General features: G+C 35.4%; 1 protein-coding gene across 1 annotated transcript in view; it reads right to left on the bottom strand.

Annotated features, from left to right (window-relative positions):
* The window catches only part of LOC118009783 (A disintegrin and metallopeptidase domain 3-like), a 116,520-nt gene that overhangs the window by 35,718 nt on the left and 63,769 nt on the right, over positions 1–17,033 (bottom strand). Inside the window, exons 11-12 of the mRNA XM_035003822.1 lie at positions 14,544–14,683; positions 4,338–4,524 (exon numbers count right to left, since the gene is read on the bottom strand). Of these exons, the coding sequence (XP_034859713.1) occupies positions 4,338–4,524; positions 14,544–14,683 (327 nt within the window). The remainder of the gene's footprint in view (positions 1–4,337; positions 4,525–14,543; positions 14,684–17,033) is intronic.

Here is a 17,033-nt window from a genome sequence, read left to right as displayed (position 1 = left end):
GACAGGAGTCCATCAACATCCTAAAGGAGAACACAGGCAGCAACCTCTTTGACCTCAGCCGCAGCAACTTCTTCCTAGAAACATCGCCAAAGGCAAGGGAAGCAAGGGCAAAAATGAACTATTGGGACTTCATCAAGATAAAAAGCTTTTGCAAAGCAAAGGAAACAGTCAACAAAACCAAAAGACAACCAACAGAATGGGAGAAGATATTTGCAAATGACCTATCAGATAAAGGGCTAGTATCCAAAATCTATAAAGAACTCATCAAACTCAACACCCAAAGAACAAAGAATCCAATCAAGAAATGGGCAGAAGACACGAACAGACATTTTTCCAAAGAAGACATCCAAATGGCCAACAGACACATGAAAAAGTGCTCAATATCGCTCAGCATCAGGGAAATCCAAATCAAAACCTCAATGAGATACCACCTCACACCAGTCAGAATGGCTAAAATTAACAAGTCAGGAAAGGACAGATGTTGGTGGGGATGCAGAGAAAGGGGAACCCTCCTACACTGTTGGTGGGAATGCAAGATGGTGCAGCCACTCTGGAAAACTGTATGGAGGTTCCTCAAAAAGTTGAAAATAGAGCTACCCTATACCCAGCAATTGCACTACTGGGTATTTACCCCAAAGATACAAAAATAGGGATCCGAATGGGTACATGCACCCCGATGTTTATAGCAGCAATGTCCACAATAGCCAAACTGTGGAAAGAGCCAAGATGTCCATCGACAGATGAATGGATAATGAAGAGGTGGTATATATATACGATGGAATATTATGCAGCCATCAAAAGGAATGAGATCCTGCCATTTGCAACGACGTGGATGGAACTGGAGGGTATTATGTTGAGTGAAATAAGTCAAACAGAGAAAGACATGTATCATATGATCTCACTGATATGAGGAATTCTTAATTGTAGGAAACAAACTGAGGGTTGCTGGAGTGGGGAGTGGGATGGAAGGGATGGGGTGACTGGGTGATAGACACTGGGGAGGGTATGTGCTCTGGTAAGCGCTGTGAATTGTGCAAGACTGTTGAATCCCAGATCTGTACCTCTGAAACAAATAATGCAATATATGTTAAAAAAAAAAAAAAAAAACAGAAGAAGAAGAAGGTAGCGGGAGGGGAATAATGAAGCGGGGGAAATCAGAGGGGTAGACGAACCATGAGAGACGATGGACTCTGAAAAACAAACAGGTTCTAGAGGGGAGGGGGGTGGGAGGATGGGTTAGCCTGTTGGTGGGTATTGAGGAGGGCACATTCTGCATGGAGCACTGGGTGTTATGCACAAACAATGAATCATGGAACACTTCATCTAAAACTAATGATGTAATGTATGGGGATTAACATAAGAATAAAAAAAAATTAACACTAAAAGCAATGAAAACATTTGGATTATAGCTATATTAAAAATAGATGAGCTTTGCAAGTATAATATTGAATGAAAGGCCAAGTTACCAAATGATAGAAACCATATGATTGCAATATAAAGGTAAAAAACAGCCAACCAAAGTATATTGCATAAGGATGCAAAAAATAGAGGTAAACTATCTTGAAGAGTAAAGCACTGAAATGATCATCATTAAATTGTAAATGATGATTGGAAGGAAGGGGCATGTGATTGGGAAGAGACATGCAAAGAGCTCCTTTGGTAGAGCTAAGGTTTGTTTTGACCTCAGTGTAAATTATTCAGGTGCTTGTTAAGTATCTATTTGTTACCTTCTTCATTCATATTTCATGTGTATTATATATCACAATGAAATGATGAATATGACATAAATATTTTTTTTTGGTAAACAAAAGTGGGCAGTGAACTGTCCTATCAAGAGAACATATATAAAGAGAATATATAAAGTATATTTTAAGTATATATTTAGGTATATTTTAAGGAATAGAATATAATTCAAAAGGTCATTATTTCAGAAGGAAACTTTTACATGCAAAAAATAACCGCTTAATAAATAAAAGGAATGGTAGGTAAAATAAAGCAACTATCTTCTGAATAAAATCTTTGGAGTACTTTCTAATGTAAAGAATAAAGATGACAGAAATTAAATATTTTACAAAAATGTCATGTAAGTTAATTGGGTTGTAAATCCTGTTATTTTGGGGGAATGTGGCCCAGATATGGTTAAACCTTAAGTATATATGGTAAAATGCAAGGATAATCACTAAAGGGAGATTGAAAGTACGTATCTACTGAATCACTGACAAAAATAGAAAGAAAAACAAAACATACAGATCAAAAGAAAAAATTCAGTTGAGCGCTGTGAATTGTGTAAGACTGATGAATCACGGACCTCTACCCCTGGAACAAATAATACGTTATATGTTAATAAAAAAAGAAAAACAAATGTAGCAAAGTGAACATAGGAAATATAAAAATTTTGAGACAACTAAACTTATAAATAATATGTAGTCTAGAGGACCATAAGAAGTCGTAACAGCCAGGGGTGCTGGGGTGGCTCAGTTGGTTAAGTGTCCATCTCAGTTTCGGCTGGGATCATGATCTCAAGGTTGTGAGATCCAGCCCTGTGATGATGGGCTCTGCTAGATGGGCATGGAGCCTGCTTAAGATTCTCTCCCTCTCCTGGGAGACAAACCAAAAGAGACTCTTAATCTCAGGAAACAAACTGAGGGTTGCTGGAGTGGATGGGGGTGGGAGGGATAGGTGACTGGGTGATTGACATTGGGGAAGGTATGTGCTATGGTGAGTGCTGGTGAATTGTGTAAGACTGTTGAATCACAGATCTGTACCTCTGAAAAATATAATACATTATATGTTAATAATAAAAAATAAATACGGGAGCCTGGGTGGCTCAGATGGTTAAGCAACTGTCTTTGGCTCAGGTCATGATCTCCAGGTCCTGGGATGGAGCCTCACGTTGGGCTCCCTGCTCAGCAGGGAGTCTGCTTCTCCCTCTTCCTCTGCCTCTCCCCACTGCTCCTGCTCTCTCTATCTCTCTGTATCTCTCTGTCCCAAATGAATAAATTAAAAATTAAAATAATAAGAATAAATAAATAAATAAATATTCTCTCTCTCCCTCCACCTCGATCCCTCTCCACCCTCTCAACAATAAAAGTCATAACAGGTAAATGTAATGAGGTATCCTGGAGATGATCCTGGGACAGAAAGATGCCATTAGGTAAAAACAAATGAAATCTGAATAAATTATGGACTCTAATTAATTAAAACAATAGGCAAAAAATCATAATGTTTGCGGGATAATCTTATAAATCAAACACAGAATGAGTAATAAATTAAAACCCAATGAAAATATTGAACGTAAAAGTACAGAAAAGCTAAATGTAAATAGAAAAATATTAGGGAAATACGAATTAAAGAAAGCCAGTGCGTGCACAGATACAGATGTATGCCAGACCAGATAGGCTAAAAGAGAAAGCAACATGAGAGAAAAACAGATTCAGTGTTTAAAGGTAAATGTTAAATTTCTAGGAAGATATAAGAATTGTAAATATGTTTGCACCATATAAAAACCTTCAAAATATACAAAGCATGAACTGAGTAAATTATAATGAGAATTAGGCAAATACAACTGTATAGTTGGAGGTATCAATATTATTTCTTAAGTACTGAGAGTTTAAGCAAACAAAACTAATAAAAATATAGAATATTTGAGTCACTAACCTAAAAATTATAATGCAATCAAGTTATATAGAATTTTATTCCTAACAGTTTACATTTTCTCAAGCAAATATGAAATACTCAAAATTATCACTATTAATAATTATATGAAAGCAGTTATAACAAAATTCAATGATTAGCCATCTTACTAAACACAAATTTAAAAAAAAGTAATAACAAAAAGCTAAATATAACAACAACACATCAAGGACTATTATTAATCAAATTCTGTGAAGTTGAGTTCAAATAAATAAAAATCCCACAGTTGCAAAAATGGAAATTAGGAGATGAGGAGGTAAACAATACACATGTAATAACTTAGTGAACCAATGCAGTCACTTTGGAGGAGTTCAGGAGATGACTGAGGTAATGGTAATAGTATCGACATTAACCATGTTTATAATACAGAAAAGTGGGTATTGCTATTAATGGTTACACAATGAAGAAAATCTACCTCTTTAATCCATGCTACACTTACCCTTTACTTAAACTCTTCAAATGCTTTAAATTCAGGATGAGTCCATTATCACATGGCCCAATATGTCCCTTAGATATTTGATAAATGGTGCAGCATTTGGGGGGGAAAAAAAAGTCTTTCTCTTTTATATCACATCTATATTTATAAGGCTACACAAGAAACACAAAGAAAAATCTTTAGATAAGTTATTATGTTTGTTACTAACCTCTGTACCACCACAATCACATTGTTCTGGTGGTTCCAAAATTCCATTGCCACAAAGTGAATTTCTTCCTTGGTAAACTACTTCTGAAACTATTTGATTGTGAAGACATTCAAATTCAGGCTGTGAAATCATACGTTTAAATTCATCCATGCTGCAACTGCTAAAAAACTTTACACCATGGGAACGTCTAAAAATAAATTATATTCTTCAGATAAATGGAATAATATCAGTTTCAAAGAAACCCTCTTCAATAGAATACTATGATTTTGTAGTACAGGAAGACTTCATGAAAGCAGTCAGAAAAGTGGTTGATTCTAAGAAGCTAGAGTCTAAATTGGACTACAAACCTGTGTAACTTACTGGAAGGTTTTTGATGGCTACCGGGCTTAATGTAAAAATAAAGTTAAGGAAAATTATGTATTGGAAGTGATCTCATTAAATACATATGAATAAAAATAAGTATGAATAACATTGTAAAAATTAGTAATTCAGTAATTCTACTTTTAAGATTGGTACAGAAGAAATTTGTATGTTTGTTAATGTTGCATTTATTGCAGCAAAAGTTATAAGACTATGTTAAAGTTTTTTGTATTTGCTGTGTGAGCATTTTGTAAAGCATTGAAAATAGTTTGAAATAGTACAAGAGAGCATTTCTTATGACTTATTTTATATCATTTGTTTTCCTCATCCTAAAAAGTTGAATAAAATCTGTTTGATTCAGTTCTCCAACAACAACAAAAAAAGAATACTATGAATTCTGTACACTTCACTTACAGAAGAGCCAAGAAGGAGGGGAGAATTCTTTTTTCCCCCTTAAGTTTTTATTTAAAAACCAGTTAGTTAACATATAGTGTATTATTAGTTTCATGTGCTTTTTTCCTAATGCAAGTCATAAATGAAAGCAATAAGTCCATTTATATTGTAATTCCATATAATAGACATCTAGCACGTAGAGGAAGTTAAAATGACATGAGTTAGAATATATTAAAACTCTTAACAGTGTTTCACACACAAAAAGCTCTCTTTAAATATATCTTATTATTTTCATTATTACTGTCAACATAATTATTATTATAATAAGAAGTAATAGTTATGAGAAAATGAAACATATTAGGGAATTTATATAAACTGAAGGAAGAAAAGATGACTGATTATGCTAATGAAAAATCAGGGTTATTTATTCTTTTTATCAAAATCTATCAATTAAGATATATCAGCATTGAGTATATAAAATCTGTAAGTCCAAGATTCTTTTTTATTTTATATTTGTACATTTCTAAGTGTACTACTTAATGGGCTTTTGTTTAATTTTGTAGCAATCCAAATAAATCTTAGAGAAATGATACAATATAGTTCAAAGAATAAATGTTGTTTCCTGAAACAGTTAAGAATAATTGCCAAAAACAATCTTAATAACTCAAAATATTTTAATGTATAATTCTAACATAGAAATGAATTCTCCTTAAGCAGACCCCTCAAAATCAGAAAATAGTGATACATTACTAATATCTAAGCCTCAGATTCCATTCAAATTTCCCCTTTATCACAATACTGGCACTTTATAGCAATAGGATTCAGTTCAGTATCAACCATTTAGTTCTCAATATCTAAGTTTGTTGTTTAGTTATCTATTTTCTACATTTGTTCTTGAATTTCATGACCTTGAAAAGTTTTATGATTACAGGCTGATTATTTGCTAAAATAATCCTTTTCCTTAATTTAGGATTGAAAATTATAAAATGTTCTCTCATAACTACACTGAGGTTATGCATCTTGACAACATTATTACAGAACCATTGCTTAGTCTGTTTTCATTGCATACTAACAAATGGCTCACAATTTTAATTTTGAATCATGTTTTCCAATTATACTAACTGGGTTATAATCCATTACTATCATTGTTATTTATGACATTCAAATTGTCCCTGATTTGGCTATTGGGAGCCACTTCAAACTGGTTTTTGTCCCTTTGGCAAATCTCCATAGTTCTTTGAAAACCTCCTTATATTCTTTTTTTTTTTTTAAAGGTTTTATTTATTCATAAGAGACAGAGAGGCAGAGGGAGAAGCAGGCTCCCCGCTGAGCAGGGAGCCCGATGCAGGACTCAATCCCAGGACCCTGGGATCATGACTTGAGCCGAAGGCAGACGCTTAACCATCTGAGCCACCCAGGCGCCCACACCTCCTTATGTTCTGACACAAGATGTTCCACACTCATTTGATTTTTCTGCCTTAGCCCTAGACTCAATCATTTCTCCAAGGTGCCCCAGTTCCTTTTAGTGGAGAATAGTATTTCTTTTTATTATTTCTTTTTATTGAAGTGTAGTTGACAATAATATATTAGTTTCACCTGTACGACATAGTGATTCAACATTTGTATACATTACAAGGTAATCACCATAATAACTTAATTACCATCTGTCACCATACAAAGTTGTTACATGTTATTAGCTATATTTTCTATGCTGTACATTGTATCCCCATGTCTTATTTATTTGATAACTGGAAGTTTGTACCTTTTAATTTTTCTGCTATTTTTTTTCATTCTCCCATCCCCTCCTCTCTGGAAAACACCAATTTGTTTTCTGTATTTGTGGTATGTTTCTGTTTGGGTTTGTTTTTTTTAATTTTCTTTGCTTGTTTTGTTTTCTTAGATTCCACATATAAGTGAAATCACAGGTATTTGTCTTTCTCTGACTTATTCACTCAGCATAGTACCCTCTAGGTCCATCTATGTTGCACGAATGGCAAGATCTCATAGGTTTTTTTTGGCTGATATATGATATATACATGATATATATAAATAATATTTTCTTACCCATATATCTATCAGTGAACGTTTAGGTTGCTGCCTTATTTTGGCTATTGTAAATAATACTGCAATGAACATAGGGGAGCATATATCTTTTCAAATTAATGTTTTTATTTTCTTCAGATAAATACCCAGAAGTGGAATTGCAGAATCATATGGTAGTTCCATTTTTAAATTTTGAGAAACCCCCATACTATTTTCCATAGCAGTTACCCCATTTTTCATTCCCACCAACAGTGCATGGAGTTCCCTTTTCTCCAAATCCTCACCAGGATTCATTATTTCTTATTTTTGATAACAGCCATTCTGAGAAGTGTGAGGTGATATCTTATTGTGGTTTTGATTTTCATTTCTCTGAGGATTAGTGAAGTTGAGCATATTTCATGAGTCTGTTGGTCATCTATATATCTTCTTTGGAGAAATGTCTATTCAGGTCCTCTCTCAATTTTTAATGGAATTATTTGTGTTCTTAGTGTTGAGTTGTATAAGTTCTTTATATATTCTGGATATTAACCCCTTATTAGGTGTATCATTCAGTAGGTTGCCTTTTCATTTTATTGATGTTTTCCTTCACTGTGCAAAAACTTTTTTAGTTTGATATAGTCCCATTTGTTTATTTTTGCTTTTATTGTCCTTTAATGACCAGACAGATCCAAAAAATATTGCTCAGACCAATGTCCAAATCTTGCTCCTGTTTTCCTCTGAGAGTTTTATAATTTCCATTCTTACATTTAAGTCTTTAAATACATTTTGACTTTATTTTTGTATAGATATAAGAAAGTCCAGTTTCACTATTTTGCATGTAGTTGTCCAGTCTTCCTAACACCATTTATTGAAGAGACCGTCTTCCCTCATTGTATTTTTTGCCTACTTTGTTGAAGACTAATTGACCATTTAAGTGTGAGTTTATTTCTGAACTCTATTCGGTTCCACGGATCTATGTGTTTGTTTTTGTGCTGACATTGTACTCTTGGTTTGGTTTGCTTTGGTTTGGTTTGCTTTGAGGGGCAAGGATTTTCATCACAGGTTTATTCATAAAGGATTTACACTGGAAACAACTCCAATGTCCATCAAATGAACAGATATACAAATTGTGGGGTTTTTCACACAATAGAATACTAGCCAGCAACAAAAAGGAATGAACTTCTGATGTATACAACAACATTCTGTTGAGCAAGGAAGTCAGACATGAACATTGCCTATTGTGTATATGAATTTCTGGAACAGATGAAACTAATCTAATGTGATAGAAATTGGTGAAGTAGTTGCCTTGGGGGGAGGGTTGACTGGAAGGGTGCACCAGGAACTTTGGGGGTGTTGGGAAGTATTCTTATCCTGATTGGGATCGTATTTGTGAAAATGTATATGTTGTCAAAAGACATCAAAATGTACAGGTAAAATATGAGCATTTATTTTATGTAAATCAAAACTCAAAAAGTAACCCCCAAGAAAATGTACCACACGTCCTAATTACCAATATTGCACTGTTTTGATCACTATGGTTTTGTAGTAGAGTTTGAAATCAGAGAGTGTGATACTTCCAGTTTTATTTGTTCTCAAGATCACTTTGTTTAGGGTCTTTTGTGGTTCCTTACACATTTAGGATTATTTGTTCTAGCTTTGTGAAAAATGTCATGGGTATTTTGATAGGAATTGCATTGAAACTGTAGATACAGTAGTATGGACATTTTAACAATATTAATTCTCTCAACCTATGAGCATGGTATATCTTTCCATTTTTTTGTTGTTGTTGCCTTCAATTTCTTTCATCAATGTCTTTCTTCTTTTCTTGAAAGTCTGGCTAAAGGCTTATCAATTTTATCATTTCAAATAACCTACTTTTATAGTTTTCCTTATCTTTTCTAATTTTTAAGTATATATTTCATTTATTTCCACTTATCTTTATTATTTACTTTCTTCTACTAAATTTGAATTGATTGACTTGCAATTGATTTCTAGTTTCAAACTGTTGTGGTTGGAAAAGATACTTGATATAATTTAAATCTTCTTAAATTTATTGACACTTGTTTTGTGATCTAACATGATCTATCCTGGAGAATATTCTGTGACCTAACATGATCTATCCTGGAGAATATCCTGGAGAATATTTCATGTGTACTTGAAAAGAATGTGCACTCTGCCAATTTTGGATGGAAAGCTCTGTAAATCTATTAAATTCATCTGGTTAATGTGTCATTTAAGGCCAATGTTTCTTTATTGATTTTCTGTCTGGATGATCTATCCATTGATATAAGTGGGGTGATAAAGTCTCCTACTATTATTTTATTACTGTCAATTTCTCCCTTTGTGTCTGCTAATATATACTTCATGTATTTAGGTGCTCCTATATTAAGTCCATAGATATTTACAAGTGTTACATCATCTTGTTGGATTTATTCCTTTATCATCATGGAATGACCTTTTTTTGTCTCTTATTACAGCCTTTGTTTTAAAGTCTATTTTGTCTGATAGAAGTATTGTTACCCCAACTTTCTTTTTATTTCCATCTGCATGGGATATCTTTGTCCATCCCTTCACTTTCATTCTGTGTGTCTTTAGATCTGACACGAGTCTATTGTAGGTATCACATATAGTCTTGTTTTTTTTTTTTTTAAAGATTTTATTTATTTATTTGAGACAGAGAGAATGAGAGAGAGCGCGCACATGAGAGGGGGGAGGGTCAGAGGGAGAAGCAGACTCCCTGCCGAGCAGGGAGCCCGATGCGGGACTCGATCCAGGGACTCCGGGATCATGACCTGAGCCGAAGGCAGTTGCTTAACCAACTGAGCCACCCAGGTGCCCTATAGTCTTGTTTTTATTTGTCCATTTAAACACCCTATGTCTTTTGATTGGAGAATTCAGTCTATTTATATATTTAAATTATTGGTAGATATAGACTTACTGCCATTCTATTGATTGTTTTCTTATTGTTTTTGTAGTTCTGTTTCCTTCTTCTCTTGCTGTCTTCTGTTGGTGTTTTGTGACCTCCCTTAGTGTTATGTTTAAGTTCCTTTCTCTTTATTTTTTGTGTAACTATTATTGATATTTGTTTGTGTTTACCATGAGCTTCATATGTAATATCCTATGTATATTGCAGTCTGTTTTAAGTTGATGGTTGCTTAAGTTCAAATGTGTTCCAAAAGTGCTACATTTATACTTCCCCTATGTTTGGTTTTTGATATCATATTTGACATCTTATTTTGTGTATACCTTGACTAATTATTATAGGTAGATGATTGTCTACTTTTGTCTTTCAACCTTCGTACTAGTTACATAGGTGGTTGACCCGCTGCCTTTACTATATGTTTATTGTACCAGTGAGATTCATTTCATTCATAATTTTCTTACTTCTAGTTATGGCCTCTTCTATTCAATTGAAAGAACTCCCTTAACATTTCTTGTGTGACCTGTCTGGTGTTGATGAACTCCTCTAGCTTTGCTGGTCTGAGAAACTCCTCATCTCTCCTTAAATTCTGAGTGATAACCTTGATGGGTACCATATTTTTTACTGTAAGTATTCCTTTCATTAATTTTAATATATCATGCTACTCCCTTCTGGCCTGTAAAGTTTTTGCTGAAAAACCAGCTGATAATCCTATGGGGGTTCCCTTATACGTAACTAGTAGTTTTTCTCTTGCTGTTTTTAAGATTCTCTGTTGACCTTTAAATGTTGACACTGTGATATAATGTGTCTTTGCTCTCTTTGGGTCCATCTTATTTGAGACTCTGTGCTTCCTGAACTTGGATCTCCTTCACCAGGTTAGGTACATTTTCAGACATTATTTCTTCAGATATGTTTCCTGATCCTTTCTCTTTCTCTTCTCCTTCTGGGGCACCTATAATATGAATGCTAGTATGCTTGATGTTACCCTAGAAGTTCCTTAAAATAACCTCAAATTTTTAAATCCTTTTTTTTTCTTTTTGTTTCTCTGGGCACTTTTCACTATCCAGTCTTCTATATTGCTTATCCAGTCTTCTGCATCATCTAATCTGCTGTTGATTACCTCTAGTGTATTTTTTTTTATTTCATTATTGCATTTTTCAGCTTGATTGGTTCTTTTTTTATATTGTCTATGTCTTTGTTGAAGTTTTCACTGTGATCATTCTTCTTATGATTTGGTGACCACCTTTATGACCATTACTTTGAACTTTATCTCCATTTCATTCTTTTTCTCAGGTTTCATCTTATTCTTTCATTTGCAACCTCTGGTGCCTCATTTTCCTTCTTTCTGTGTGTTTCTATGTACTAGGTAGTTATTTCTTGAAGGAGTGGTTTCAAGAAGAAGGTGATCCTGTAGGGTCCAGTAGTGCAAACCCACCTGGACACCAAAGCCGGGTGCCCCAGGACTGCCCCCTATATGGGCTGTGTGCATTCTCCTGTTCTGGCTAGGCTATGACTGCTACAGACTTTCTGGTGAGTGGGGCTGTCTCTCAGTGCACCTGTGAGGGACAGCCACAACTGCTACAGGCACACCAGTGATTAGGGCTGGCCCTTGGGCCCACCTGAGAGTCCAGGCCATGACTCTTGCAGGCCTGTCTGTGGCTGGATCCCCAGTTTGAGGCCCTTGGGAGGGGCTCTAGTGCTGGCTGATGGCACCCACTTGATATGGCAGGATGGGGGTTGCTTGGATGGGGCTCGTGTACTGGCCAAGGGTGCATACCAGGAATGGCAGGGTGGGCGGCACTGTATTGCACATTTGAAAGTTGCTAAGAGATTAGATCTTAAAAGTTCTTATCACAAGAAAAGAAAGGACATATGTTATTCTTTATGGTGACAAATGTTAACTAGTTTTCTGTCCCTTTGACTCTTTCTCTCCTTCTGGGATCCCTATAATATGAATATTGGTCTGCTTAATTTGTCCAGTAAGCCCCTTATTTATCTTCATTTTTATTATTTTGTTTTTCTTTTTGCTGCTCTGCTTGAGTTCCACTACACTGTTCTTGAGTTCACTGATCTTTTCTTGTTGTTCATCTAGTCTGCTGTTGAATCCCTCTATTGAATTTTCAGTTCTGTTATTTTATTCTTCAGTTCTATGGCTTCTACTTGGTACTTTCTTATATTTTATAACTCTCTGTTGATGTTCTCACCTTGTTCATTCATTCTTTTCCTGAGCTTGGTGAGCATCTTTATGACTATTATTTCAAATTTTTTAGGTAGATTACTTACCTCTGTATCATTAAGGTCCTTTTCTGATGTTTCGCCACCTTCTTTTGCTTGGAACACATTCCTCTGTCTCTTCATTTTGTTTTATTCTATCCAATGCTATGTATTAGATAAAACGGCCATTTTGAAGGGTGGCCTCACATAGGAGAGGAATCTTGCCATTCAACCTTGTCTAACTCTTGGTTTTCTCTCAAACTCTTGTGATTGTCCAAGCAGCATATTTTAGTTTTTGGCTCCAAGTGGTGAAGGATGTACCAAGACCTTTTATTGTCCCAAAGAGGAGGATCTCAATCAGCACCTAGGTTCAGGGTGATTGGAAGACAGACCCTCAAGTAACAGATTTTAAAGTATGAAAATACACACAGTGCTAGGGGACCACAAACATACATCCTGATGGCCAACAGAGCCAGGAGATACAGAGGTATCCACTGTGCAGCATTTTCAAAAATTGGGGCACCAGATGATTGTAAAAGTTCCTTTCCCTGAGATCCCAGAGATGTTGTGAGGCAGAGCAAGGGCACAAAATGGCATAGACTCCATTTCCAGAGTTCACCTTAGTAGGGCTCTAGAGGTATCCCAAACCACAAGCCTGACCCTCATGCAGAAGCTCCAGGATGAGCAAATAGGCCATTTCACAGAAAGTCTGGGTTTGTGTTTCAGTCTGTTGTCTGTGCAGTACCAGGGAAGCAGTAGCTGGCCAATAACTGTCTCTCCATTTGTTACAGTTCCATGAGACCCAGGAATACAAACGTTTCTGGCCACCAGAGCCAGGTGATCAAGGGTTGCCTTTTGGGTAGCAGCCACAGAAAGTGGTATGCCAGACAACTCTAAAAGCTCCTCTGTGGAAGAGATTGACATTCTAGAGTACAACAGATGGAGAGAGCCAAATTAGCACCTGCTATCTTAAAAGTTGGGGTGTCCAGTGAGGGTTCAAACCCTTTATTCCTCAAGGAGAAACTCCTGATTTCAGTTCCCTCCCAATTGTGGGTTGGCATGGGAGGGGTGGGAATTACAGAAAGATGTAACATTGTGTCTTAGCCTCCCCTACCCACTCTGATATGGGCTTTTTCTCATTTGTCCAATATGTAGGAGTCCTTGGCTAACTTTTATATTTTTTTAGAGGAAAATGTTCCATACATAGCTGTGGATTTGTTGTGTCTGTGGGAGGACATGAGTTCAGATTCTTCCTATGTTGCCTTCTTGATCCAGAACCCCTACCTACAAATAATTCTTGACATCTCCTTTTCTCTCAGTCTTAAGAAACTGTTATTGATTATTGTGAAATTTTTCATTTCCCAAAATCACTATATTATAGTTCTCCCTGATATATTTTAAATTTATTTTACAAGATAATTTTTATTATCCATACTGAATGAACCAATTAAGAATATATTTCATTTCATTTATTATAAAATCCCAATTCCCACATCATGAATGCATGATCAGGCTCTTTCCTACATTCCTATATCATATCCTGGACTTCTTCCCCTGACTAATTCTTTAGTCTCACTCTATGTTACTTCTTTTTCTTATGTCTAAAACATTCTTCCTTATAGTCCCAGTTTTGTTTTGTTTTGTTTTTTCTTTTTTATCCTCCCTGCAACTTCCTTATTTCAGTCTGTGAAGCTTTTCAAGCTTGTTGTTATCCAAGCATTACTTCACTTAGTTTCACTGAAAAGTTTTCATTGAACTCTTTAATAACCAGATTCGTGCCTTCTCTTTCAGATCCCAACATAATTATCTCCATAATTATTCCTAGACCACTTTATCAGAAAGTTTTTCCTCCCCATATTTTCCCTATTCATTTTCTTCTTGGCTATCATAAACTGTTTAGATTTTGTTTGTTCTTATGTCCACTTTTTAATTTTCTGTCCCTGATGGACTAATATATTTAGAACTTATCTATCTTGTTAATCATTTGTAAATCAAACTAACACAATAACCAGGACACAGTAGATACTCATTAAAAATCTAGGGATGAATTAATAAATTTTACCCAGAAAGTCATCATCAACATCCACCTTCTCGCTACACTATCACATAGAATATAGAATGAATAAGCACATTTTCTACACTATCAAATACTCTCTTCCTTTAATAAACATTAAATAAGTGCATGTTTATTTAATAAAAATATTCTTAATCAGGTTTTACTGAAAGAGATTATACATTAAAAAATACTACAACATTTCCCAAGAGAAGATATAGATTTGACAAAAATAAAACCTTACATTGCTTTGGTGTTCATTATGCATGTAGTTCCTGGGCAGTAACAAGTGAAGATGTCATCATTATATGTTAATCCCAGACTAACTCCAAGCAACTGTGTCATAACAACTGAAAATGCCTCTAACGTTATCATCTGTGGATACTAAAAAGAAAAAAAAAAAATCAGAATTGTTATCTAAGTTGTTTCTTGTTTTTTATCTTTTCAAGTAAATGCAAATACACTTTTTAAAAAAAGAACCAATATACCAAAGCTTATTATTTGCTTAAAAATATGGAAAAATAGGTAAATTTTGTTATTATCTTTGAGTAATAGCATTTTTAGTCCAAATGGCATTGAGAAATAACAATTAAGATAAATGTAGTCTCATGATTTTAAGACATTACTGATTGAAATCCTATTTTTTATTTTTAAATTTGTTTTCAATTTATTTTTATTATTTATTTATTTATTTATTTGAGAGAGAACCAACATGGGGCTCGATCTCATGACCCTGAGATCATGACCTGAGCCAAAAATCAGAGTTGAACCCTTAATTGACCGAGCCACCCAGGTGCCCCTAAATTCTTTTTAAATTAGTAAGAATAAGCATTGCTTCAGTAATTATATTACTTTTCAAATGAACACTCAGAAAAAAATACATAGATTCTTAAAGGTTGACTTGGCAATTACTTTTGATTTCAGAAATAGTTTTAGGGGGAAAATCAAATTAACTTCTTTCTAAAGGCAGAATACTAGAACATCTGGCAAGTAGCATTTCTTTCTTTACTTTTTTTTTTTTTTTTTTTTTTACCGGGCTATACATTTTTATTTCTCATTTTCTTTTTTTTTAAATTTTATTATGTTATGTTAATCACCATACATTACATCATTAGTTTTTGATGTAGTGTTCCATGATTCATGGTTTGTGTATAACACCAAGTGCCCATGCAATAAACGCCCTCTTTAATACCCATCACCAGGCTAACCCATCTCCCCAACCCCCTCCCCTCTAAAACCCTCAGTTTGTTTTTCAGAGTCCATAGTCTCTCATGGTTTGTCTCCCCCTCCAATTTCCCCCCCTTCATTTTTCCCTTCCTACTATCTTCTTTTTTTTTTAACATATACTATATTATCTGTTTCAGAGGTACATGTCTGTGATTCAACAATTTTACACAATTCACAGCACTCACCATAGCACATACCCTCCCCAATGTCTATCACCCACCACCCAATCCCTCCCACCCCCACCACTCCAGCAACCCTCAGTTTGTTTCCTGAGATCAAGAATTCCTCATATCAGTGGGGTCATATGATACATGTCTTTCTCTGATTGACTTATTTCGCTCAGCATAATACCCTCCAGTTCCATCCACGTCATTGCAAATGGCAAGATTTAATTCCTTTTGATGGCTGCATAATATTCCATTGTATATATGTACCACCTCTCCTTTATCCATTCATCTGTCGATGGACATCTTGGCTCTTTCCACAGTTTGGCTATTGTGGACATTGTTGCTATAAACATCGGGGTGCATGTACCCCTTTGGATCCCTACATTTGTATCTTTGGGGTAAATACCCAGTAGTGCAATTGCTGGATCATATGGTAGCTCTATTTTCAACTTTTTGAGGAACCTCCATACAGTTTTCCAGAGTGGCTGCACCAGCTTGCATTCCCACCAACAGTGTAGGAGGGTTCCCCTTTCTCTGCATCCCCACCAACATCTGTCCTTTCCTGACTTGTTAATTTTAGCCATTCTGACTGGTGTGAGGTGGTATCTCATTGAGGTTTTGATTTGGATTTCCCTGATGCTGAGCGATATTGAGCACTTTTTCATGTGTCTGTTGGCCATTTGGATGTCTTCTTTGGAAAAATGTCTGTTCATGTCTTCTGCCCATTTCTTGATTGGATCATTTGTTCTTTGGGTGTTGAGTTTCATAAGTTCTTTATAGATTTTGGATACTAGCCTTTTATCTGATATGTCATTTGCAAAATATCTTCTCCCATTCTGTTGGTTGTCTTTTGGTTTTGTTGACTGTTTCTTTTGCTGTGCAAAAGCTTCTTATCTTGATGAAGTCCCAATAGTTCATTTTTGCCCTTCCTTCCCTTGCCTTTGGTCATGTTTCTAGGAAGAAGTTGCTGTGGCTGAGGTCGAAGAGGTTGCTGCCTGTGTTCTCCTTCAGGATTTTGATGGACTCCTGTCTCACACTGAGGTCTTTCAACCATTTGGAGTCTATTTTTGTGTGTGGTGTAAGGAAATGGTCCAGTTTCATTGTTCTGCATGTGGCTCTCCAATTTTCCCAGCACCATTTGTTGAAGAGACTGTCTTTGTTCCATTGGACATTCTTTCCTGCTTTGTCAAAGATGAGTTGACCATAGAGTTGAGGGTCCATTTCTGGGCTCTCTATTCTGTTCCATTGATCTATGTGTCTGTTTTTGTGCCAGTACCATGCTGTCTTGATGATGACAGCTTTGTAATAGAGCTGGAAGTCCGGAATTGTGATGCCACCGG

Source organism: Mirounga leonina, unplaced genomic scaffold (genome assembly GCF_011800145.1).
Source record: "Mirounga leonina isolate KUSES-001 unplaced genomic scaffold, KU_Mleo_1.0 Mir_128, whole genome shotgun sequence".
NCBI lineage: Eukaryota > Metazoa > Chordata > Mammalia > Carnivora > Phocidae > Mirounga > Mirounga leonina.
The sequence above is the reverse complement of the archived record's forward strand: the minus strand, read 5'-3'. Positions and strand labels throughout refer to the sequence as shown.